The sequence below is a fragment of the Parus major genome, chromosome 1A, assembly GCF_001522545.3.
Source record: "Parus major isolate Abel chromosome 1A, Parus_major1.1, whole genome shotgun sequence".
Classification (NCBI taxonomy): Eukaryota; Metazoa; Chordata; class Aves; order Passeriformes; family Paridae; genus Parus; species Parus major.
In genome coordinates this window covers 61,217,675-61,242,418 of record NC_031773.1, presented here as the reverse complement: position 1 = coordinate 61,242,418, position 24,744 = coordinate 61,217,675, and the positions used below count along the sequence as shown (strand labels likewise).

At 42.0% G+C, this 24,744-nt stretch overlaps 1 protein-coding gene across 3 annotated transcripts in view; it reads left to right on the top strand.

The window, feature by feature from the left end:
• LOC107205003 (fatty acyl-CoA reductase 1-like) overlaps nucleotides 1-24,744 on the top strand; it is a 122,783-nt gene that overhangs the window by 92,461 nt on the left and 5,578 nt on the right. For all 3 annotated transcript variants that reach the window (XM_015629063.3, XM_015629061.3, XM_015629062.3), the window contains exons 3-11: nucleotides 1,951-2,126; nucleotides 4,992-5,171; nucleotides 9,746-9,923; nucleotides 11,042-11,086; nucleotides 14,981-15,099; nucleotides 16,145-16,212; nucleotides 19,487-19,658; nucleotides 23,577-23,706; nucleotides 24,553-24,680. In XM_015629063.3, the coding sequence (XP_015484549.1) occupies nucleotides 1,951-2,126; nucleotides 4,992-5,171; nucleotides 9,746-9,923; nucleotides 11,042-11,086; nucleotides 14,981-15,099; nucleotides 16,145-16,212; nucleotides 19,487-19,658; nucleotides 23,577-23,706; nucleotides 24,553-24,680 (1,196 nt within the window). The remainder of the gene's footprint in view (nucleotides 1-1,950; nucleotides 2,127-4,991; nucleotides 5,172-9,745; nucleotides 9,924-11,041; nucleotides 11,087-14,980; nucleotides 15,100-16,144; nucleotides 16,213-19,486; nucleotides 19,659-23,576; nucleotides 23,707-24,552; nucleotides 24,681-24,744) is intronic.

Genomic DNA, 24,744 nt, shown 5'->3' with positions numbered 1-24,744 from the left:
TTTCTCTGCCTTTGCATTATTTATGCTAAACAAGTGGAAAATAACTCTCATTTTGTAGTGTTTTGCACCCTCTTTGCAACAGAACAAACAAATGCAAAATAATATTCCTGACAGTCACACAAGATAGACTTGGTCTCATGTGTGTTCTCTGAGAAACTTTTCCATTTTATGTCCCATCAGGGTTTGCTGGCATCTCTCAGGAGATGATGCGTATTTGGAGAGCCAGTGTAGCATCTTATTAGAAAACATGCAGACATTAGGACTGTTGGTGCCTGGGAATTCAGTTCCTACAGTCCAGCCAGCTCTCACCAACACCTTTGCCCATGAATAACTCTCTCTAGAGATCTATTTTCTGGCCTAGCCACACTGATGAAAGATGTGTGCACTCAAGTGCAGCTGAGAACAGTGAAATGGCTTTGTCTTGTCTTGGGCTAAAGTTTTGTGTTTATAAAGGATGTGCAGCTGTGTGGGAATTTAAAATAAGTACAGAGTGTGGTGCATAGTGGGGAAGGCTAATGATTCTTTTATCACCTCTTTATCCCTAAGAACCTCAAGGTTTATCTAGATTTGCTTGTCAGATAAGCAGAAAGATGATAATCCTTTAGTCAAACAAACAGACAAAAAATACTGCTATTAGGATCAATTTAATCTTTCACGTGTCTCTTAGTATGTTTAATTTATGTCACACAATTTCTGCTCATACATAAGCACTGGGCACATCAAAGGCAGAAGAAACTCTAAGAAGAATAGAGGCCATGGTAGTGAAGGTATTTCCAAACTCGGTGTTACTGGTGTGTAGGCTACAGAGGAGGGGAGACAGCCCAAAACCACAGAGCTACTGAAAAGTCAGCTGGTCCATCCTCCTGCCCCAAGGCAGGTTCAGCTGTTCCCTCCCTTTCCTGGCACTTCTTACCCAGACAGCTCTTAAAGGTGTCCAAAGGTGGTGTATTTCATCCTTTGCATCCCTCAATAATCTCTCTCAGTATTAGGTGTTCCTGTCTTGTAGACTTGTTGCCTTGGAGGTGTGATTATCCTTTGGAATCTAGATTATACTGCTTCAGATCCCACAGCCATTCCATTCTATTGTTTCTACCTTTCTTGGTAGAAATGACATGCCACTTCACTCCAACCCCCACATCTCTTCCCCCCCACCNCCCAAAAAAAAAAAAAAAAGAAAAAAGGAAGAATCTTTTTGTACTTAACAGTTTCTATTAATTCAGTTGAAATGGCTCAAATATAATTATGCAGAAATGTGTCTTTGAGTCATATGATCTATGGATTATACTTGTAAGAAAAAAAGGGCTGGAAGACAGCTTGAGAGGCCAACCAGCTGCACACATGTTCAGTTTTGCAAAAGTGCTGGTGGCACTCAGCAGCTTCAGCAGTGGAGATTATTAAGATGCCCCATCCATCCCAAAAAGCAGATCCTGGACTCCTCAGACATGAACGAAGAGTGACAGTTGACAAGGAGCAGCAAAGGAAGAGAGGAGGAGGGAGGAGCAAGACTGTGCCCAGTTCCTCTCCTCACTGCAAGTCCTTTGTAGAACCATCTAGCCTGAGTCTAAAGCTGCACAGGTTTTCCCACTTCATACTCTGCCCTCCTGCTCTTCAGCTCCTGTTTTGGCCCTGTGGGCAGCCCTTGAGGTCAAGTAGCAAGTGGTTGCAGGAGATGTGGATGCAGAGGAATTTTGGTGGCTGTCTGAGGAAATGAGTGGTGGCAGAGAAGATTCATTAATCTCTTCAGAGCAGTGCATTACCCCCATATTTTTGTTCTGTTTCCCTTGGGAGGGAACAAGTGAATGGACTGTTTTATCATCTCACCTGTATCCCTCCAAACAGGAATTCTCTTTTGTGCCAGTTGCATTGATTGATGTAATTAGACTGGCTGCTAATCAAAGCGATCTCAGCAGCCTAATTCTGTACCTGATCTCTCTCTGTTTGTGCTTCAAGGTCTTTGACAGGGTCCGAGAAGATTGCCCTAATTTCCATGAGAAGATTAAGCCTATTAATGCTGAACTCACTCAGCCCAAGCTGGCCATCAGTGCTGAAGACGAGGAGGAGCTTCTGACCCGGGTCAATGTTGTCTTCCACTGTGCAGCCACAGTTCGCTTTGACGAACCCCTCAAGTACGTCCTGCTTTTCTGTGTTTGCTGAGTGTGATCCAGGGTGCACCATGGCACTGTCCAGAGCATCCCTTGCATGGCTGCACTGCTAATTTCCCACTTCCATGTTCGTGCTCCCTGTGGTTCTGTGCTGAATATGCAGGGGGTATGCTCTGGGAGCTTTCTTGGCACAGTCCCATGGGAACAGAAGGAAGAACTACAGGATTGGGTTGTAATACTATAAGGGAGTTAAGTATGACCTAAAACTGGAGTGGGGAAATAGGTGCTTTAGGCCATCAGGGAGATGTTTTGCCAGAGCTGGAGACAGCTTGAAGTGAAACGGTGTTGTGTCTGTCTCTAAAGCTGGTGTTGTTAGTGGCCTTTCTTTGTCATTGAGTAGCTGGAGAGGGAAATGAGCTGCGGTTTGAAAAAACAGCCCATCACAACCTTTAAAACACCCAGCTCTCATTGCAATTAACTGTTTACAATAAGTGCTAGGTTTCTAGGTTTCTGAAGGAGTTCCCTTGGGAGTGCCTGTCCAGGCAGGCTTTTCCATTAAGAAAAAACACAGAAATGCCACTGAAACAAGCTTAAATGTGTAAGTGTCCATTGTCCAGTTCAGCACAGATGGATGATCTGCATTGCCAGATCCTCATATTTCTTTTGATAAACACTAAAGCTGTGATAGTAGAACACACAATTTGTAATATCAATCTTTATTTGCTCATGGGCTAAGGAGATATCCACTATGTCCACCATAAATATTTGCGTTCTAGAACAACTAATTGGAGAAACACCAGAAAGGAAGCAGCTCTTGATGTAATCTTGAGCCAATATGTAAGTAGCCATAAATGTACTTAAATCAATGCACAAATAAACCCACTTTAAAAATAAGTCTCAGTGGCATGAAACATCTCAAGGAAACCATACTTTTAATAGGGAGGATAGCTAGAAAGAAGTTAAAAGTTTAAACGGTCATGAGCTTGCAGGCAGTGTAGATACTATTTAAAGGCTGATTGTATGTGATCTGTCAAAATCTCTCTAACAAGGAAAATGATGATTAGAAGGCAAAGTAGGAGAAGTTCTTCAACTCAAATTATTCCTGACTGAATAATAAAATATATCAGATGGATAAAAGTTTTAGCAAGTGTGAAAGCACAATATTGCTGCTCAGTTAAGAATTTCAAGCAGGAACTTGATGATGACACAAATAAAATTATTTTTTCAACATGGCAGAAGCTCCAAGATTACAACAGAATATATAAAACCACTAGATAAGGAAGGAACAAAAGCATTGCTGTGAAGATACTGGAAAAGTAGCAATGGAGACACTAAATGAATTATTGGCATCAACATGCAGTATATTTAGGGAATTCTCCAGATGGAATTCTTGAGGGCAGAAATCTCAGAAATTGTGCTATATTAAAATATTAATAGATGCTGTTTTAACAGAAATAGAAAAAAAATAAAGACATAATGACAAAAATAATGACAAAAAAAATAGCAAACCACTAGGGTTAGATGATACTCCCTTTGAAGCCTACAGGAGCTCTGAGCAATTCAGCAGTAATCTGTCCTAGGCCCATATTATGAGCACAGTTCTGTTCTCCACTTCTCTGAAGGGATGCAGTCAAACAGAAATGTGCATGGAAAAGTAACTTTTGTCTGAAGGGTTATTCAAGTAGAAATATTCATCCTGCTAGAAGGACAGGAGAAAATAGAAATCTACAGAAAATGCTTTCCTTTAATAACAGTGTGTAAAAGGAAAAGTATCTCTAGCTTTAGATACAGTGATCCAAATATTGATTGTACTCTTCTGATGTTTTCATTCCTTTGGACTTTCACATTTTCTCTTCAACATAATTAAGTTTTTTTAGCATACACTGTGCTTGATGGCATAATTCCTAATACTGTATATGTCTTTGAAAGCTTCTACCCCTGGACTGAGCTGATTGCATATTCCTGAGCTTTCTCCCTTCTGGGAGGCAAAGTGTCTCTATTCCAGTACACAGCATGCAACAGAGTCTGCTGGCTGATCTATTGCAGATTGTCTCTAGGACAACTTCTGGCTATGCTGAGTGCTTGAAGGTCAGCCTTGCTAACCAGGACATTCTTTCTCTTACACTTATCAGTTCTTGTCCCCATTACTTGGGAACTTAAGCTGTTATTTCTAATTCTGTCTTCTTTGATTATGACCAGCTTTAAACTAAATGAGAGTGTGTTTATATTAGATATTAGGAGGAGATTCCTTGCTGTAAGGGTCGTGAGGCCTTGGCACAGGTTTCCCAGAACAGTTGTGGGTGTCCCATCCCTGGCAGTGTCCAAGGCCAGGTTGGATGGGGCTCTGAGCAAGCTGGTCTGGTGGAAGGTGTCCCTGCCCATGGCAGGGAGTGGAACTGGATGATCTTTGAAGTCCCTTCCAAGCCAGGTCATTCTATAATGCTATGAATCTGGGCTTTTTTGGGCCCAAGGACCCTTTTCTGCTTTATGAAACCATGTGTTCATCTGGTTTAGCAGTGGTCCCTCCAGAGAACACTGAACATGTGCCATAGGAACCGTAATGCCGTTTCTAACCAAGAGGGGTTAGAAATACATATTCCAGGGACGGGTGGCCAACATGTCACATTTAGAGATGTTAGTGAAGTCTTACTTGTCACCCTTTCAAATTGAGTAAAAATACTTGAGAGACACTCAGTGTTCAGAACAGCGAATCCAACAGCATTGCTTTCAAAGCTGGTTTCACACTTGCATTTCACTGACATTTTCTGCTCCACCATGTCCCCTGCTCCTTCCTGACTTCCCTTTCCATGATGAGGTTTGGGTAAGGCTCAGCCTTCATACGTTCTTTGCAGTGAAATGCCTTTTGCTTGTTTCCCCTACGTTCCTTAGACATGCCCTGCAGCTGAACGTGATGGGCACACAGCGGCTCCTCGAGCTGGCCCGGCAGATGCAGAATCTCGAGGCCTTCATCCACATCTCCACTGCCTATGCAAACTGCGTCCGGAAGTGCATCGAGGAGATCATCTACCCACCCCCAGCCGAGCCCCAGAAGCTCTTTGATTTAGTAGAGTAAGTAGGAACTGCATTGCCCCTTGCAGTGCTGGCTTCCCTTCATCCTGCAGCAGACCTGGAAGCTGTTCACAGAATTGGGTGGAATTTCTGTTCAGAGGTGTTTCTACTGCTGTTTCTTTGTGTTTTTTTAAAGACTCTGATTTCATGAGAGTCCAGTATTAAGTTCTGCAGGAGGGTATTTTCTGCCAGGAGTGAAGTTGCTGCTTTCTGTAACACTCAGCTCTGCTGCTGCCTTAGTACGAACTGATTTTTTTCATAAACCTTATTTCTTTTATCTTTTCAGCTTCCCAATGTTGTTTCCACTTCTTTCAGAAATCCTGTGGTATTTAACTGGAGTTATATGGGGATGAGTAAGAAAGAGGCTACTTTAGACATTTCAGTGTGAATCATTTAGGTTGGAAAAGACCTCTAAGATCACCAAGTACAAGGTTTGACTGATCATCACCTTGTCAACAAAAACAGAGCACAGAATGAAACATACAGTGGGGTTTTGAACATTTACAGGTTGTCCTTGGGCAACCCCTTCCAATGCCTGGCCACCTTTTCAATGAAGAAAATCTTCCTGATTTCCACCTCTCCTGGCACAGCATGAGGCTATGTCCTCTCAACCTGGACAGGAATACAGGGCTTTGATGAAACAATAAAAAAATCTTGATTAGCTGAATTTACCAAAATAAAGAATAATTAGAAAGAATAACAAAATTAGATGATGAAGGTCCCAGGAGACATTCTCCTTAAAATAATTTTCCCACAACTGTTACTGTGTTTTCATTAATTTTTTAGGGGTGATATAAGCAACTGATCTGTGATCTGTTAACCCAAAGAGCTGGTATAAAATCTTTATTTGTCTTGATTTAGGGTAATGGAAGATGAAATTGATTAATGCCCACTAAGAGAACTGCTGCCTTTTTAAAATATTTTTATTTTTTTTATAAAAAAAGTTTGACTTCAGAAATACTTTAACTGTCTAAGCACTACTCCAGGGAAGTTAGTACAAACTATTTTTCCTATTTTAATTTCTCCAGTAGCCCATATTCTTGGGTATGTTTACTTCCAGATACTAGTCATCAATCATTTATCATTTATTCAGTAAGTGGAGCATGATAAAAACTTGAGAAATATCTTAGTGCTTTAGAGCAATGGGCTCCCTGGCTTAGTATCTTTACCTCAGGAGTGTCACTGAGAGATGCTATTTAGGGTGACTACACCAGCCTGGATACTCTTTTCTGTTCCCCTCTCAGAAGAGTCTCAGCCTTTTTAATGTCTCCTCCTGTGCTGATGGCTCTTTGTGCTGATGTTAGTTGTCCTTGCTCTCTACCTGTTCTTTACCTCTACTCGCTCCCTGAGGTGTGGGGGTCAGACAGAACTTCATGCAGTCGCTCACATAGCTTCAAAATTACACCACTGGTCTCATTCTCATGATTCTCTGATGATAGCCAGCATTTCACTGATTTTTTGTCTGCTGCTGCTTACTGACATGGAGGTTTCAGAGCTGTCAGCTGTGATTCAAGAGCCTTTGCTGAGTTACAGTTGCCAGTTCTGAGCTTAGCTACCTCTAACACCAGTTCTGATAGACTGCTTTTCCCTAAAAGTGAAGCTGCTCTGTCATCTTTTTGCCCACTGACTCAGTTTTTTGTCCTTTGATGCTCATCACTGTTAATACTCTATTTCATAGTCCCAAAAAGCTTACCATCACTTGCAGCTCTGAAAACAATTAGTGTTGATGGCTCAGATTCAAAAAAAGACCGCAGCACAGGTCTGATTGATAGTCAAAAGTGTGGAGAAGGGCATGGCTACTTCAGAGGTTGTTACTTGATCTGCTTCATATAAAACACTAAGAATTTAAATATCTTAGCTTGAAAATACTGCAGAGAGGATGATGTTTGAGATGCACCATTAGTATTTGCCATCTAAGTGAAAGAAGTAGTGTGTGGATATCTGGGTACAGAAGGTTTCAGAGAGGGGAGTAAAAAGTATCAGAATTTTACCTTTGAAAGGGAGGGAGGGGAAGTAGACAAAGAAGTAAAAACTACCTTCAAAAATGGGGAGAAATACAGATTATGTTTTGCATCAGCCAGCTGTGGATGATTCCCTTCACTGCCAAGCCTTGTCTTAAGGTGCTGCTCTGCAAGTCCTTTGAGAGGGATAATTGAACAACTGGATGCAATAAGAGATCCATTTAACAGTGCTATTGGCCATGCGCTTGATACATGCTTATTCACTTGAAATCTCAAGGAGGACTCCCAGTTGTTCATTTTTCAGCTTTTATCTTCCTGTTACATCTTGCTGTTTCAGTATTCTGATATTTAACCTGCAAGTAAACCCTGAGGCTTAAGCTGTGTAAACCAAAAGTCACACTTCTAAGTGCTGCCAGGCCAATAGGGGAAACATATAATCTGCTGGATCAAGCATGGTTTGCCTTAATCTAAAGCTGAGGGAAATCAGCTTTGAAGGGTGTGCTGAGGTAAGGAACACAGCAAAGTCTCGGCTGAAGATGTGGCTTGGTTATTGCAGAAAATATAAATCCATCATTGCTTACAAGAAAGAGTCTTATTAATGCAAAGCCATCAACACAGAAAGTTGTGTTTTCCTGTGGCAGAGTAATTTGGTGCATATAATGGAGAAGTTATTAATTGTTTAATTTGCATCATTTGCTAGGAAGGGGCAAATGCAGCAGTGAGCCGAAGCAGCAGCTTTTGTGAGTTAGCATTCCAGAATCTTCCAAGTAAGTCACAGAGCAGTTCTCCTTGCTGAAGTGTCAGCTCAGCTTCCCTTATGGGAATTTTGGTCAATCAAATCACCTGGCAAGCTGGTACCCTTGGGACAGGGCCTCAGGTGATGCAGTAGCTCTCTGGAAGGATGAGGGTGAGGGGAAATTGCTTTTGCTTGTACTTCTGCACCTGTCTGCTCTGTGAGAATGCAATCCTGAAATCCTCTATTATGAAAATTAAGAAAAAAAGAAAAGGGGAAAAAGACTTGCACACAGCTTAACCCGAATTCCCAAATGAACTTAGTGTTCCTCCGGGCTCTGCAGAAATAGCCATCTCCTTTTGGTAGGCTGGTAATTAGCTACTCCACTGATTCAAACAATAGCAGTTTAGCTGAGAGCCTGAGGTTCAGTGGCTGCCTAAGCAGCTTTGCAAATCATGTCAATATTATGTGCTGCTTGTAACCTCAGCCTGGTTCATATTTTACGTTTAAATGCTTTCTTCTGCCTTGTTTCTGCAGCACAGGGCCAGGCTTGCAAAGGAAGGTGTTTATGCCTCTATAGGGCTTTTTTATTTAAAGAAAAAAATCCTATATACTAAAAATTTTCAGATTTTTAACGCATTCCAAAACTGAGATATTTGCTGCATCCAGCCCTCCCCTGTGAATCAGTGCTCTCTCATACAACAATTTCCCATCTGTGCCCAATGAGAGCCACCTGAAAAGTGCTGGGCCACCTGAGCCACCATGTTTTTGAAGGGTTGACAGAATCAAGGAGTTTTTCAGGTGTGACAGCCAGCATTGTATTTCTCTCCCCTTGACCCTCTGCCTTTTTCTGAAATTCAAGACAAGGAGAGGTGAAGTGAGGATCTGCAGGAAGCAGTATCCTTGCAGTGCCCCTGGGAAGAGTCCACCCCTTTCAGACTGAACTCTTAAGTCCGTTGACTTAATTTCAAATTGGATTATAGCAGCTAATCCTTGATTCTGTGGTGTAACACCAGGCTGCTGGGAGCCTGTCAGGGACTGGCAGTGAAGGCTTTGGAAGCACAGCCAGTTCTTGTCCTTTGACCCAGGTGCTGGCAGGACCTGTGAGGTCCTGGTGCTGTGCCAGGGAAGAGCCTTTGGGCGTTAGGCCCTTCCTGCAGCTCCATTGTGATAAGGGCTGCTTTTTAAAAGCTATCTGCAGAACTGCTTCTGATGGATTAGGTACTTGAATATCTTCAAAAAATAAAAAAACAACTTGGAAGAGTTCTTTTGGGTTTTTCTGGTGATTTGGTTTTGGTTGGTTTTTTTTAAACACCAGCAGTTTCCTGTGTGAACAAACCTGTGGAAAGCCTGGTAGAAGGAATATCTTAACACTACTAATGGTAGAAATCCACTGTTGGAATAATATCTCTGTAGGACATTGTTCCAGCTTTTGAGACCTCTGTCTTGTTACACAACTTGCCTTAACTCTAGGTTACCTGGAATATCCAGAAATATATTTGGGAGTGTACAGGGACTGTGTTGGCTAAGGATGAACACTGCTGGATTCCTAGGCTGGAGGGCTCCATCAGGCTGTAGACCCTGGCAATATTTATGTTACAGATTGAAGTGAAACATTAATCAAGCAAGAGATTGCTCTGAAGGAAGTTTGTAGAGGTACCTTTATTGGAGCTGGACATTGTGCCATGAAGCTTGGGGTTTATTTTGCATCTTGAAGACAAAGTAGCCTTCTCCCACTGAACTATTTTAAATCCAAACCTTAAATAGCTTTGGCTGGTTTATCCTCTGTTTCAGGTGAGGATTCCTGTCTCACTGGTCTGCTTTGCCCAAATATTTTTCTCTCCCTGTGCGGTGGATGATGGTGTTCTTGTTTCCTGTAGGTGGTTGGATGAATCCATCATTCAAGACATCACACCCAAGCTCCTTGGGGAGTGGCCCAACACTTACACCTACACCAAAGCCTTGTCAGAGTACCTGATTCAACAAGAGAAAGGAAACTTGAACATTGCTATCATCAGGCCATCCATCGTGGGAGCCAGCTGGCATGAGCCTTTCCCAGTAAGCCTGAATATACAATTCCCTACTGAGAGCCTTTGGATGTAGCTGGAACTGTGGTACTGTCAGGAATCTGTCTCTCCTTGTAGCAGTGTCTTGAGAAACAGGTGTCAAGTTCATAGGGAAATGTATGGAAGAGGTGAAGATCCTGTGCTGGAGTAGAACAGCAAGCCTTCTTCAGCATCTTGAGGAAGAACTCCTGTGAGAAGACCGCATTTAAACAATAACAACAAGAGCTGGGATAGTTATGGTGCAGAATGCTGGGCACACCAGGGGAGTCAGGCACACCAGGGGAGTTTCTGTGCTCAAAACATGGGATCTGAGGGTTGGTTGTACTCCTGGTGCATTCTGGTTGAGGTACAAATGCCAGGCACACAGTAATTAAATGCAGCCATACTTTGGAATGAGACAATTCATTAAGCTGAATATACTGATAGGAATTATGTGCCCTAACATTGCAGACAAATTGGAAAGGCAGCACAAAGTCACATTTGACTTTCATGCAGCCTGAAGTGTGCCAGAGATGGCTGAGATATAGCCAAGGCTCTGGGCCAAGCTCCCCATCTTGGAGAGACAGAGAGTTCTGTTTGCTGTCACAACCTGTTCCAGGTCAAACAGCTCATCACTGCTCTGATCTCCAGCTCCCACAAGTGGCAGCTTACCTGGCCTGAAGTAGGATGGGATTCAAAATGAGTGGTATGGTTTGGTTTGGTTTTGGGGTTTTTTTTCTTCCTTGTTTTAGAAATTAGCTGCAGTGACCAAATCACTCTTGGTGACAGCTTCATGTTATTTATCAAAGGTAAATATTACTCCAGCTGTTTTCAGCAAATGTGGCAGCACCAAGACACTGTGGTGTTTAAAGCCAGATTTTATTCCTGAGGCCAGGGAATAGAAAAGAAGTGGTTTCTAAGAATAAACTTAGATTCTGTTGATGTGTAAATTGCAGGCAATGCATCCCCTGGTACTGGTTGGCATCCTGGCAGCTGTCCCAGATGAGCTGGCATCCATCTAAACTGGTGTCTTCTTGCTTCTTTATCTACACCATACTACTGTCACCATTTAGAAGCCTGTGTAAGCAACATATCATTGAAGGAAACACTAATCATTCTCCTTCTCCACAGGGTTGGATTGACAACTTCAATGGGACCAGTGGAATATTTATTGCGGTATGTCTGGTTACTATTTAAGCTCCCTTAAAGCAGAGTTTGTTACTAAAATAGAAATTCTGATTGCTATTCACTTAGAAACTGTGTGCAGTCAAGGGCCACAGGAGTTTTCTGAGTCTGGGAGAAAGATGTCCCACACTTGCCACGCATTTGTCAGCCGGAGGATGGTCTGTTTGTATTGATCTCAAAAAAAGGACATTGAGAGAGTATTCATGTTGCTGGTTCACTAAAATGTGAATTGCAGTTCCTAAAAACTCAAAAAAATCTAAAGGTTTGGACACATTTAGCCAGATTTTCCAAGAAAAGGCAAAAGATGTATCCTTGACATGAGGGTAATGCGTGGGTATCACAGCTTGAGTCTTTTAACACAACTTTATTTTCCAGGCCAGGTTACCACACTGTCAATACAAGGGAGCAGTTCCATTTGCCTCTATGTGTATTGTTTCCAAATCCACTGCTATACCTTGTTATCCCTCCACAATACCAAAGATTCTGGCTCCCACTTGCCACTGCTTTGTACAAGATTTTTCCCTGTACAGACTACACCTATGTATCATTGATTCAGACTCTGCCAGTCACATTGATGATTCATTATATTTTTTCTAACTTGATAAAATGTTCCCTGTAAGATGAAAATAATCATTGCTATTAATACCTGAAAAGAGTAAAGTTGCATACCTTTTCTCCTGCCTTACAATTTCTTTTTTTTCTGAGCTAAAATCACTGCTCTGTCAATCCATAATACTGTGTAGCTCTTGGCAGATATGTATGTTCATGTATGAGTTGTCCAACTTCATTACATTGTCAAAACTATGTTCTGATCAGCCTGGTGCAGTGTATAAAAGGATTAGTGGTTTGCAATCATAGGAGAGCAGAATAAAATTCAGATATGATCTTGTAAAAAAAACTCATTTATATCTGAAGTAGAGCATAAATAGAAACTGTTACAGTTAGGGAATGCACAGGACAAATAATGCTTTCATCTGAACCCCGTCTGTGCATTTCAGATTCATTCAATTTTTGTTCACAAATTACTGACTTTTTCCTTCGGAAGGAGGGGAATTAACAATTACATTAATTAATGTGCTTGAATGTGGTGAGTTGTTTGAAAATGAATCCTTAAACATCTGAGTGTTTTTGATTACCTGAAAGTTGTGTCAGTACAACCAGCTCTCCTGGCCAAATGTATTTTAAACTGTGATTATTAGATGAGTAGTTTTATTTGCTTTAATGAAGTGTTGAAAAAAGCAAAAGGGAGGTGGTGTTGGTGGTTTGGTTTTGTGCATTTGGAGTATCAAAATACTCACTTTCAACTTCAAGGTAAACTCATCTTATAGGGAGAACATCCCCCAGATTCAGATTTGGTTCAGATGATCTTTGATGGTACTTGGGCAGAATCTGCACTCCAAATCTTGCAAAGACTTTTTTCCTCAGTTGCAGTGTTTGAGTCTGATCATTTCATTCCATAAATAGACACATTTATTTTAAATATTCATGAAATATGGGAGCCAAAGTTATTTTTGATAATCTAATTATGTTCCTTTTGCCTACAGTTGCTCCAGCTGTTGTGGGGAGCTATGTTTGTTGATTGAGGAATAAAATTAAATTAATTACATTTCTGCTGGAGTGTAATTAAGGCATTTTGTCTCGCTGTTCCCTATTACATGCAGTGACCTTCCTCCCTGCAAGGCAGTGAAGCTGTAGGGCACAACTGGTTTAATTTGTGGTCTGAGCAGTGGCTGGCCCCCAAGCACCTCAGCTGAGAAGCTGTCCAGAAACATCAGAGTCTGACCAGGAAATTATTTTGGAGGCTTCACTTTGCAGTAGCTTCTGTTTCTCTAAAGAGAAGAATGTCAGCATCTATAAGTAGAAACCAAGCCATACCTGATGGAAGTACCACTGAACCATTTTCAATGTAAAAAGTAGCCTAAAACACTTAAACCCCAACCTTTGTTAAATACAAAATGTAAGAAATCTTGAAATCATTCATGTGTGTATGACCATCACATGCTGCTCTGAACACATTTTGCAGCAGACCCATCAAACATCCTGATTTTGAAGAGCTCAGAAAGGTCTTTATTGTGAAAATGTGATAGTTGATCACACAGTGGTCTCTAGTGGGCACATGTTCATCGCAGTGGAAAATTCAGAGCTGAGCTTGGTTGCTTCCTTTGTTTCCTTCTGCCTTTTTTTCCTGTTGAATAAAGCCAGTAGTAAGAACTCAAAGAAAATCATAGTGATGTTGAAAGTTGTAGTTTTAGTGCCTGAGCCTAACTATAGTTCAGCTTAGGGCAGCAGAATTTGATGTGTGACACAGGTTTGAGGAGGATGGAGTGAGCCGTGTGGGGAATCTTGCACTGTTGTCCATTTCAGAGTATGTGATCCCTCTGCCAGATGCACCGAGGATGAGATAGGACTGCTCAGAAGTCCTAGTTCCTGAAAATTAAATCAGTCAGAAGTGGTATTCCCTTACTTGCAAGCTGTGAAATGCAACAAACACATTTCATTGCAGAAGGGGAAAGGAGAATGAGAACAGGCCCCAAAAAGACCACAAAAGATAAATACCTCCCAGAGAGGGAATACAGTGTCCCTTAAAATCCACCAGTGACCATTAGACAATGGCATGTGCTTTGCAAGTCTTAAATGCTTCTTTAATGATTTTTTTTCTCTCCTCAGACTTCAGGCAAGGGATTTTCCACAACTAGGCACTTCCTGTTTAGTTGCTGTAGAAAAATTAATCTATTTTATAATGAAATTGGAGTTACAGATTGTATGAAAATCATTTAAGAAAAGCTATAATGTTTCCTTTGCCCTAATTTTTAAATATTGATGGATCTGTAGCAGATCCATCACTTCACTAAGTCCTTCCCTCTGCTTTTGCACAGATCTAGATTACAAGAGCTTTTATCATTCCTTGCTTCACTTTTATCCTCTCAGCTTTTCCCCTGGCTCCTCAGCTTCATTTCATTGTTTCCCACATGAGAAATAACTTGAATACAACCTTGACTCTGCCATGTGGGGCTTCTTCTCTTACATGCTCTGTTCAGCCCTCATGTGTGATGCACCAAGTAAAGTGCCTTCACCCCATTTCACCCCCACATTTTTGCATTTTGCTTTGTCCTCTCTGATGCAGTCTGCCATTCTATTGCCATGTCTCTCCTGTGGAACCTCCAAAGCCTGATTGGTCATCTTGGAAATCCTTTGATAAACATTCAGGTTAAATGTATATAATTCAGGGTGCCTGATCCCCTGAGAATGCACTTCCAACCAAAGCAAGGTGAACATTTTTTGTTCTTGCATATTTCTTCTTTTTGGTTGTCAGTATTTCATATTTGCACTGATTCCTTTTACTGAGTTTTGGTGGGTGATGTGTTTTTCAAGGCAGGGGCCATCCTTTGTATCTTTGTGCTTAACAGACAGCTTTGGAAAAGAGGAGAGTGTGAATACATCCAAAGGAAAGATAGTCAACTTTTCAAGAATCCTTCTGGTGTCATGTGCAAAGTGACTGCAGTCTCTGAGGGACACTCAGACCTCTGTCTGCCTGTGTCATTTAAGAAAAATGTAACTTCCAGCCATCACTGGGAACTTTAAGCAGCAAATTCAGATACATTTCTTTCCTCAGGTCTTCCTTTCATTTTGAGTTAAATTAAGAGTCCCAGCTTTTCTTGTACACAGCACAGACATTATCATGTTTGCAGGCATCCTCCAAAAATGCAGGATAGTGGGCTCCACAGGAGATCCATCTTTGTTGTCACAGAAACCAAATAACCTGCAGCAGAAAAAACCCGCTACGGTGCTGGCCTGTGCCCAGTGCACACTGCTGGAGTCCTGCCAGTTAAATTTCAGCCCAGTCTGAAGTGGGTGACTGTTTCCCTGTCTCCCTGTGTCCCACAGGCAGGCAAAGGGATCCTGCGGACCGTCATTGCCAACAACGAAGCAGTGGCAGACATGATTCCTGTCGACGTTGCCATCAACCTGACTCTGGCAGCTGGGTGGTACACAGCTGTGCACAGGTGGGAGGACATCCCTCTTCGTAGCATTCCTCTTTGGCCACACATCTGGAATATTTGCTTCCTGCACCAGCACTTTAGAGGGAATGAGGAGCTGATTAAAAACCAGTGCAAGAAGCTGGCTGATGGATTTTCTGGTTGGTGTTTTCTCCCTGTGGGTGGGCAAGGACTGAAAGCGTAGACGCAATAAAGGCAGGGTTTAGAGTTAGGAAATCTCTACAGCTGCAGGTGAGGCCTGTTTCTTGCCTCTCAGAAGTCACTCTTCTGAAGGCCAAGAGCTTTGCAGCAGTGGTTTTTTGGGCCTCCTTTTGATTGAGTTGCTTTTCAAGTGTCTTCCAGAGTTTTCTTGGTAAAAAACCCCTGCGAGTTTTCATTGGGAAACACTGCACAATGTAAATATATTATGGGCTTATATATTATATGATCTAAAAAATCTGCCTTCTTTGCTTTGCTGAGAAGAGTATGTAGAAGTGATATTAAAGATTTAAGGTCTTTTCCTGTGCACCTCTGGGCTGGCCTTTAATCATTAGGTAGGAATACAAAGAATAAACTACGTGAACTATTCTGGAGGTTTATGCAACTCTGAGAAATCAAACCCAGGCAAATAAAAGAAGTGTTTTACTTTGAAAGACAGAGTAAGCCCTCTGAGCTGAGGGTAGAGCTACATCCAGTAGGCTTAATAAACAGCCTAAAAGGACCTTGAAGAGCAGCTCACCAGCTTTCCCCTCAAAGCATTATTAAGAAATCCACCAAATTAAAACTGTGCAGCTTTCAAGTATGCAGTAAGACGAATGCTGTATTGATGACATCATTTGACACCCTTGGCAAGGCAGGCTTAGGTTAAGAAAACTTTTCCATTAATTCTTGACTTATGCTGAAGGAAGAAATAAAACCAGTGTGATCCATGTTTAGTTCCACAACAACAAATGCAAAATTTATTTGGTTTTAAACCAGGAATTTTCTTGAAATTGATTGATTTTGTAATACTTTCCCTAAGAAATGGAGTTTTTCTTCACATCACAAAATAATACTTCTTTCTGTTTTCCAGGCCAAAAAACTTGTTGGTGTACAACTGTACAACAGGGGGAATTAACCCTTTCTTCTGGGGAGAAATGGGTAAGGTCTTATTTAAATGGAGAACATCTGTTAGTGTTCCTTACACTCTGAAGAGTTAATTTCCTCAATTTAGGTGACATTCATTGTCTGCCATTCATACTGCATTCTGGCAACCCAGTAGGTGAAGGTCCTGTGAGGCAAAGGGTACTTCCAAACCAAACCATTCTAGGATTCTGTGACATTATGGAAGTGAAGTGGTCTTTCTTGCCCATCAGAAAATTCTGAACAGAAATAACAGGTGTGCACTTGAGGAGGAAAACATTGAGATGACACATGAGCTTCAAGAAAAGTTTGTATTTTGATCATGAGTTTTGTGGGAAAAAAAACAAATCAAATTATTGTCATGGCTGATTTTTCTTCAAGTGAATGTACTTCCAAGGCAGGGGTGAAAGAAAGGGAGACAGATCCTGACACCCTTACTGAGAAAAACATATGCTGAAGCCAAGAAGCAGAATTTGTCTCAGCTGTGTACTGTGAAATACTGTGTACAGTTAGTACATTCATGGACAGATGTACTGTGCCTGGTTTACCTTCTGTTACCCTGCATTCATATCTTCGTGCTTTAAGTACAGGAGGCTGGCTACTCCATCTCTCAGCCTTTGCTTTGCTTTTCTCCTTCCATTATTTACATGGCAAATTAAGTCAGCAGAGAATGAGACGTTTACAGAGAATGAGACAATTGCATTTACAGAATAAATGTCTTAACCATGATACTTGATCATGTGGCCTAGCAGGGAAGAGAAGAGGTTCCAGCAACTGGCTTTTCAGTCACAAATATTTTGTGGCTTTTTCACAGGAGTGAATGCAAAGCTCTTTGCAGGCTGCTGCTTCAGCAAAAGCCACCATAGTACCACTTTCTGAGGTTTGCCTTTCTTAACCCTTTTTCAGAAAACAGCAATGTATTAGTGCATTATCATTGATTTTATTCTGTTCCTCTGCTTATAGCTATGGATATAGCCATGAAATCATCTGGGTGCAGCACCAGCAGCTTAGCTGTGTGGTGGAACTGAACGCAAAGATTTCTCTTGGGTGACACTATGAAAGCTCTTTCTACCACATGTTGCAGCCACAGTTTTCCTGAGAGCAGTATACTGCAGAGAATTAGGATGGAGTATTAAAGTGCAAAATTTTACCTTTAAAGATGTTGTATGGCTAAATAAATGAGTTTGGGAAAGATTTATTGCATCACAAAGTTAAAACTGCATCCAGTCTGAATCCTCAATTCAGTCTCCTACCAGTTTCGTTTTAGGATATAGACATAATTCTGTTCAAGGAGTCAGGGTGTGTGGCTGGTCATCAGAGTGGAGAGTTCTGAGTGTCTGGAAGCTGCTGAGGAACCAGGAAGGGGAATGGGAGTCACGTGGCATGGGACTGAACATTTCAGTGCGAAGCAAAACGTGGGGTTTGCAGAGGGGAGGGCCTGGACTACCTGGTTAGGTCAGGTGACACCAGGACCTGCTGTAGGAGTGACAGGTGGACACAAGGGAGTATGGATTTTTCAAGGGGAGAAAGATCAAACAGAGAAATTGAGGCTGGATTAGGCTGAGGAAACTGAGGGTTGGGAACAGAAGTGACTGAGATGGTGACTGACACTTTGAGTACGCTTTGAGTGATGAGCTTGAAGGGAGGGAGGGAGGGAGGAGAAAGAGATCTAGAAGAGAGTTTATGCTTAAACATTCATTGCAAAGCAGTTAATTTTGAAGCTCCTCAGACATAGACAAAACCTCTTAGTGTTTAAAGGCACCTTAACTGATTTATTTCTTTTCCAAATAATGCTATGCCTTGGGGTTTTTTCTTTTCCCTTTTACTTTCTCATTACTTTTCATGCTGTTACAAAGATGTGGTCAAATAACTAAATTTTATCTGAAGAAGCATACTGGGCTTTGCTGAAATCTGGTTAGTCTGACTTTATGACATACATTTAGCAGTTTCTCCTCAAAACTAAACCTTAAAACAGGCTGGAAAATGATGTTCAGCACGGCAAAAATTAAGTTTGGTTTATTCTTGATAGTCTACCAGGGTGAGACCTTTGTCTGATTCTCCTTCTGCAGAACTTGCCTTTGAGCTGTAGGATTTGCTGCTGCATTTTTGTCTTCAGGTTGGAGGGGAAGGACCACCAACCTACTAAGTTGTTGCACTAACTCCTAGAGGTGACAAAAAGGTGGTTTGGGGTTCTTAGAAGAAGTACAGCAAAAGTCACTACTTGAAGTGCAATAATAAGCTGACCACAGACACTGGAGAGTTCTGTCTGAATGTTATGACTGGAATCTGCTTATCTGAGGATGATCTGGATGTTTCTTGTGGCTTGCAAATTCTCATCTGATTTTCTATTTGTAACATAAGCTTAGAGACTAAACTATAATATGAGCACAGACTGATGTCGTTAACTTTCAAATCAGTTTTTTAGAAAGTGAAAAAAGCCCACATATTCTTCTTTCTTGAGCTTGCTGGTGCTCAGGAATAGGAGCACCATCTGTTTATCAGTCCCTAGGATGATAGTCTTACACTCAACTACTGCTGTTGTATTAAGCCTCTGCAATATGCAAATGTCCCAGATATGCACATCTAGATGCCACTTTGTGGCACTGTGCCATTGCCAGAGCTCAGAATCAGACCCAGCCTATTTTGTGCCTTAACGTACAAAGGGAAGGGAATATTCCCATGCTATCATTTGTTTTCAAGTTAAGAATGCAAGAGAGTTTGCTGCCTTAGAGCAGCAGAGGTCTGAAAACAGGCAGACAATTTGGTGGTGTGGGTCAGATGTGGTTTGAAAGCATACAATGAAGTCTTTTTAAAGCTATCACCCTGTGTAAGGAACAGACTAACTCGGACATCAGCCCTTTGGAAAATCTGATTGAAAATTAGAAATGTAATTTTTATTTTATGCTAGTGGATCAAAGTTTGCTTTCAGTGATCTAAAGAAATGTCAGCACTTACCAATTTCTTTCACATTTGCTGCAGGTGAAAGCAGAGCTGTAGCTTCTTGAAGCTCTTAGGGCTGCCTGCTTTTCCTCCTTTATGTTTTGGTGCTCTGACAAGGAGGTTTTTGTCTGCCAGTCTGTCAATGTCGGGCAGGATTAGGTTTCAAATGGGTAATAGATGGAGTCATCAATTTTCATGGCAGAAGGGACAGCCTGGTACAAGCTCTGGTGAGACAGTTCAGAGAGCTGTGGGCTGGAGGTGAGAAGCACAATAACTTGGGCTGTGCTGTACCGTGGTTCCAGCCCAGCTGGAAGTGAGTGATTGCCAGTGAAAAATGCCTCTTCCCTTGCAGGGCAGTATGTCATGTCCACGTTCAAAAGGAACCCCCTGGAGCAGGCCTTCCGAACACCCAATGCTCACATGACCTCCAGCTACTTGATAAACCAGTACTGGATCACTGTCAGCCACAAGGCACCTGCCATCCTCTATGACCTGTACATGAGGCTCACAGGGAGAAAACCCAGGTAAGGAATGGTGCTCTCAGTCACTCCTGTAGAGAGCAGAGCTCAAGCCAGTGATGAGAACTGGAGCCCTTGAGCTTCTTCCTGTTTCCTTCTCTTGAGGAAAATGAGGAGAATACATAGCTAGGCACTGCCTAGGGCTTGCACCCTTCCCAGCACCTGGAGAACAGCACATCTCTTGAACTCAGTTTTACACGCTTCAGAGCTTCCCAAGGCAGAAGAGGACTGGTAGTCTTCTGTCTTCTCTATATCCAGATCTCTACCACTTCAGCTTTCCAATGGGATCACCTCTATCTGACATGAGCTTGCATAAGGACCTGAGGCAGGCAAGTTTTAGAACATACCAGCTTTTTCCCCATAAATCAGATGCCTAAGTAGCTGGTTGCAGCACTGGCCTAAAATCTAGGAAGCAGTTATCTCTGAGTATGATTAAATTCTAATTGTATTTAGGAGGGCTGTTCACCATTACAGGTGGTATTTCAGCCCTGGCAGTGGTATGGCTTGGAGGAACAGCAATATGCATGTCCCATGTGGAAGGAATCTTCTTGTAAGTAATGTTACTCCAGACGTTGTCCTCCTTTACTCCCTGCCACCACAGAGGAGGATTTATTGTGCAATGTGAGAACAGGATGACAGTGTTGTGTTGATCTCAGCTGCTCTTGTGCTCCTCTGCTAGTGAGAAAGCTGGCTTCAGCTGTTTGCAAGGAAATCTCTGGCGTTGCTTTGATTTATCCCTGTGTGATAGATTTTAGCTAGCGCTTTAAAATGATTACACCCTGACATTCTGCTTCAGAGGCAGATTGGTCTGTAAAAAGACTTCCAGTTATCCAGGAGGAAAGAATTACCATAGAAATACAGGCAAACTGAAAATGAGGATTGATTTTCAAGCTTTGTTGAAATGTGCAGCAGTAGGATCTTGGCACTGTCATTACAATTGACATTTCTTTTTATGAAACTGATGGGCATAATTAACCAGTGGACACTGCCTGCAATGCTGTAGTTAAATGTCAAACAGACCTCAGCCTGATCTTCTGAACTTTAAGATTTGCAGCCACAGCAAAGACAGCTCACCAATGAAGTTGGGAGTTTTCCAAGTCTTTTTTTTTTTTTTTTTAATATAATTCTCCTTTTCTTTTGACACATTCCTTCAGCTACCACATCCAGATATTGCTGCAGTGTGGTAGAAAGCATTCATTGTTTCTTGTAGGTAGCAGCTCATTGTTTCTTCTTTTCCAGCTACATGAATATCAGACCTTTATGGTCTAAGGGCAGTAAACCAATTCAAATAAATAAATTAATTAAAATTTAATTTTTTTTTAAAAAAAAGGCCTTTTTAGGTGTAAGCTCATTTCACATAAACTTCCAGATGTCATCTGGAATTATCATGCCGTAAATAGTTTCCTGTGAGTGCTGCACATCCATCCATGACTTAGGGCATAATGTGCTATACCCTTAGTAGTCTCTTAGGGCAATCCTTTCTCACCTGAGCATCTGTTTGTGCAAGGCTCTGTGTGGGAGCAAATAAAGAATCTTTGTCATTGCTGGAAACAGTTTTCTAGAAGACAAAAAGCATGTCTGAAGTGTGGCTACAGTGAGAGCTAATACTTGATTTATTCCTGTCAATTCCTCCCCAATGGAAGATGAGACTTTCTGCAAGGAATCTTTGCATGTTTCTACTCAGTTGATGTTTTTCAGAAGACCTTTCCTTCATACAAATTATTAGTCAGTGTTTTGAATGTGATCACAATTGAGCTCAGGTAGTTGACATGAAGCACAGTTTTAACACATATCTCTTCAGATCATAGAATCAGACTGGTTTAGGTTGAAAGGGACCTTAAACATCATCCAGTTCTACCCTTTTCATGGGCAGGGACACTTTCCACTGAGCTTGCTCAGAGCCCTGTCCAGCCTGCCCATGGATACATCCAGGGATGGGGCAGCCACAGCTTCTCTGGGCACCCTATGCCAGCTTCTTCCTCACGCTCTTCTCAAAGGGAAGAATTTTTTCCATATACTGAAGAGTTGATTCTCTTATCCTTTCTTTTTTTCTGGCAGTTTCCATTAGTCCTAAGCACTTTAAAGATGTTGGGGAGTCAGTTTGAGGGGCAGCTTCAGATCTTTTCAATCTAACTGCATACTTCTTTTTTTTTCCCCAAGTTCCCAAAATGTATTAAAATACTCACAAAGCTTTGCCCCATGGTGCTTGCCCTACACAAGAAGATTAATCTGAAATAATTGTAAAGCAGTTCAGATAAAGTACATTCAGTCAATGTGCACATAATTATTCAGAATGTTCCTTTAATCTGATAGTCTGCTTTGCCTCTAAAATGAAAGTCACTTTAAGAAGGAGTGCCTGTCTAAGGTTTTAGTGCTCTTTCTAGTTGGTTTGGGTGAGCTGCACAATTCTTCTCTGAGCTGATGGATTCATCATGTCTTTCTGTACTGTGCTGAGTGCTTATCGCCATGGCAGTCGTGTCTGTATGGGGAGAGGCCAGCCTGGCACCATTCTCCTCCAGACTGCTGCCTTTTATTTGTCACAGGAACTGTGTTTCCCTCTGGGGCAGCTCAATATTTTGCATGAAAACAGCTCTGTTTTCCACAAAAATCAGCCTTTTAATGCTTTCTTTTGCCCTTACCCAGTCTGAGAGGACGTGGTGTCCTCTCAGAATTGACCAAGCCCTGTACATCACACTTCAAAACAACTGCCAGAGGCCTTTTTTACTCATGACTGGGACAACTAAAATAATCCTGCAGGGTAGGGGACAGCATTATTGTCATCCACTTTTATATTAAAAGAATTAGTAAGAAAAGGCCAAGACACATGAGAGGACCTGAACCTACATTTCCCAAGTCCTCAAGCAGTTTTTCCTCTGAAGCAAGATGACAATGACATGGAGCTGTTGGAGTGGGTCCAGAGGAGGGCCATACAGATTGTCAGAGGGCTGGAGCAACTCTCCTATGAGGACAGGTTGAGAGAGCCAGGACTGTTGAGGCTGGAGAAGGCACATGGGAAACCTGGTAACAGTTTTTCAGTACTTTAAGCAAACCAGTGGGAAAGAAGGTGAGGGACTCTTACCGTGGAGCATAATCATAGGATGGGGGCAATGGTTTCAAACAGAAAGAAGTTACATTTAGACTACATAGGAGGAAATCTTCCCTGTGAGGGTGGTGAGGCCCTGGCACAGGGTGCCCAGAGAAGCTGTGGCTGCCCCATTCCTGGCAGTGTCCAAGGCCAGGTTGGATGGGGCTTGGAGCAACCTGGGGTAGTGGAAGGTGGCCCTGCACATGGCAGAGGGTTGGAACAAGATGATCTTTAAGGTCTCTTCCAACTCAAACCATTCTCTGATTCTTTGGTTCTGTCTGAAAACTGAAGTTGAGCAAATGACTTCTGAGCTCAGAAAGTTATTTGCTCAAGTCATTTCTGTCCATACTGCAGATGTGGTCACCAAATACTGGAGCTAATGCCAAAAATCAGAGCCTTGCTTCAGTACACAATTCAGGCTTAGGAGTAGAAGAGAATTCCTGTGGCAGAAAGAGAAGTATCCACCTTAGGAACAGAAGCACCGTACCTTTGTGGTGCAGACTTCATGCTGGCTCAGATGGACTCTTCCCTAAACAGTGGTTCATTAGTTAGATGCAGCTTCCAGCCCTTGCTTAGGCCAGACCAGTGAGTTGGACATCAGTGGCAAACACATTTGCTGCCATGTTTGAGCCAACAGTAAAAGCTGGGTAGCTCTAGGCTCAAGAGCTCAGCTGGAACAGTTTGGATTTGTTGAGCAAGTTCTCAGCCTAGTGAGTAGCAGGGCAGTGCTCAGGAGGAATTGCAATGTTTATTCACCTGGATTGGTGGAAACACAAACCAGCAGCTTCTACATAAGGTCAGACTTCCTGCTCACCTCTGATACTCCCGCTTTGTTTCAGAATGATGAAGATCATCAATCGGCTGCACAAGTCTATGACACTCCTGCAGTATTTCTCCACCCAGTCCTGGAACTGGTCTTCAGATAATATGAATATGTTAATGAGTCACCTTAACCCAGAGGACAAAAAGGTAAATATGTCTTGAATATGGGTTGCTAATCTCAGATTCTGTTCATCTGCAGCAATTAGTTTTGGTGTGTTGTTGAGTTTTTAAATGATATCTAGATGATTAGAATTTATTTCAGTTTGAAATATTTATTTCAGGAGCTTTCCATTTATTACTGGAGAATGTTTTCAGGTTCCTTACAACCCAACCTATTCTGGGAAAACTGCTTCCTCTCTACAAAGTCTTTCTTTGTTCTAACAGACAGACAGCTACCTGAGAGCTTACTAACAGTTTGTCCAGTATGAGCACCTAAAATGAACTGGGGTAGTTGGCTCTGCAGTGAGATCTTGTTTATGCCAAACAGCAAAGTGACCCATTTCCTGGACTTCTGTTGATCTAGCTGCCAAAAGAGAATGCAGCACAGCTGAGAGTAACACTGATGCAGAGGCACCTGTTGACTCAATGTCCAGTTAATTTATTTACACATAATTCTAGTGACACATTAAAACTGCGTGGAGGTTTTCATTTGAATCTGTTTGCCTGTGTGGAATGTCATTTTTCTTCCATGATTCTGTGTGTGTGTGTGTGTGTGTGTACAAAACATGTATTTATGGAAAAGTTGCCACCTGAAAGATAAACACCTTTATTTTCTGCCAGCTAGCACTACACTTCTGCTTGCTTTTCCCAGATTCCCAGCTGGGTGGGACATTAATCAGTACCTGTGAAACACAGTCTGGCAGTGCTTGGTGGCTTTGACAATATCAGAGACAGGACCTTCTCAGGAACAGAGATCAATCAGGAATTGATGCTTCAAGTGAACTGTTTTTGAACTCTGGTGTTTAGCTTTCACTCTTTGTCTTTAAATCCCAGTTATACAACTTTGATGTTCGCCAGCTGCACTGGTCAGAGTACATCGAGAGCTACTGCATAGGTGCTAAGAAGTACTTGCTAAATGAGGACATGGCTGGCATTCCAGCAGCAAAGCAGCATCTACGCAAGTAAGTCACACCCAGGGAAAAAGATAAGAGCTCCTGACTACCTTTGGGGAAAATAAGTCTAGCT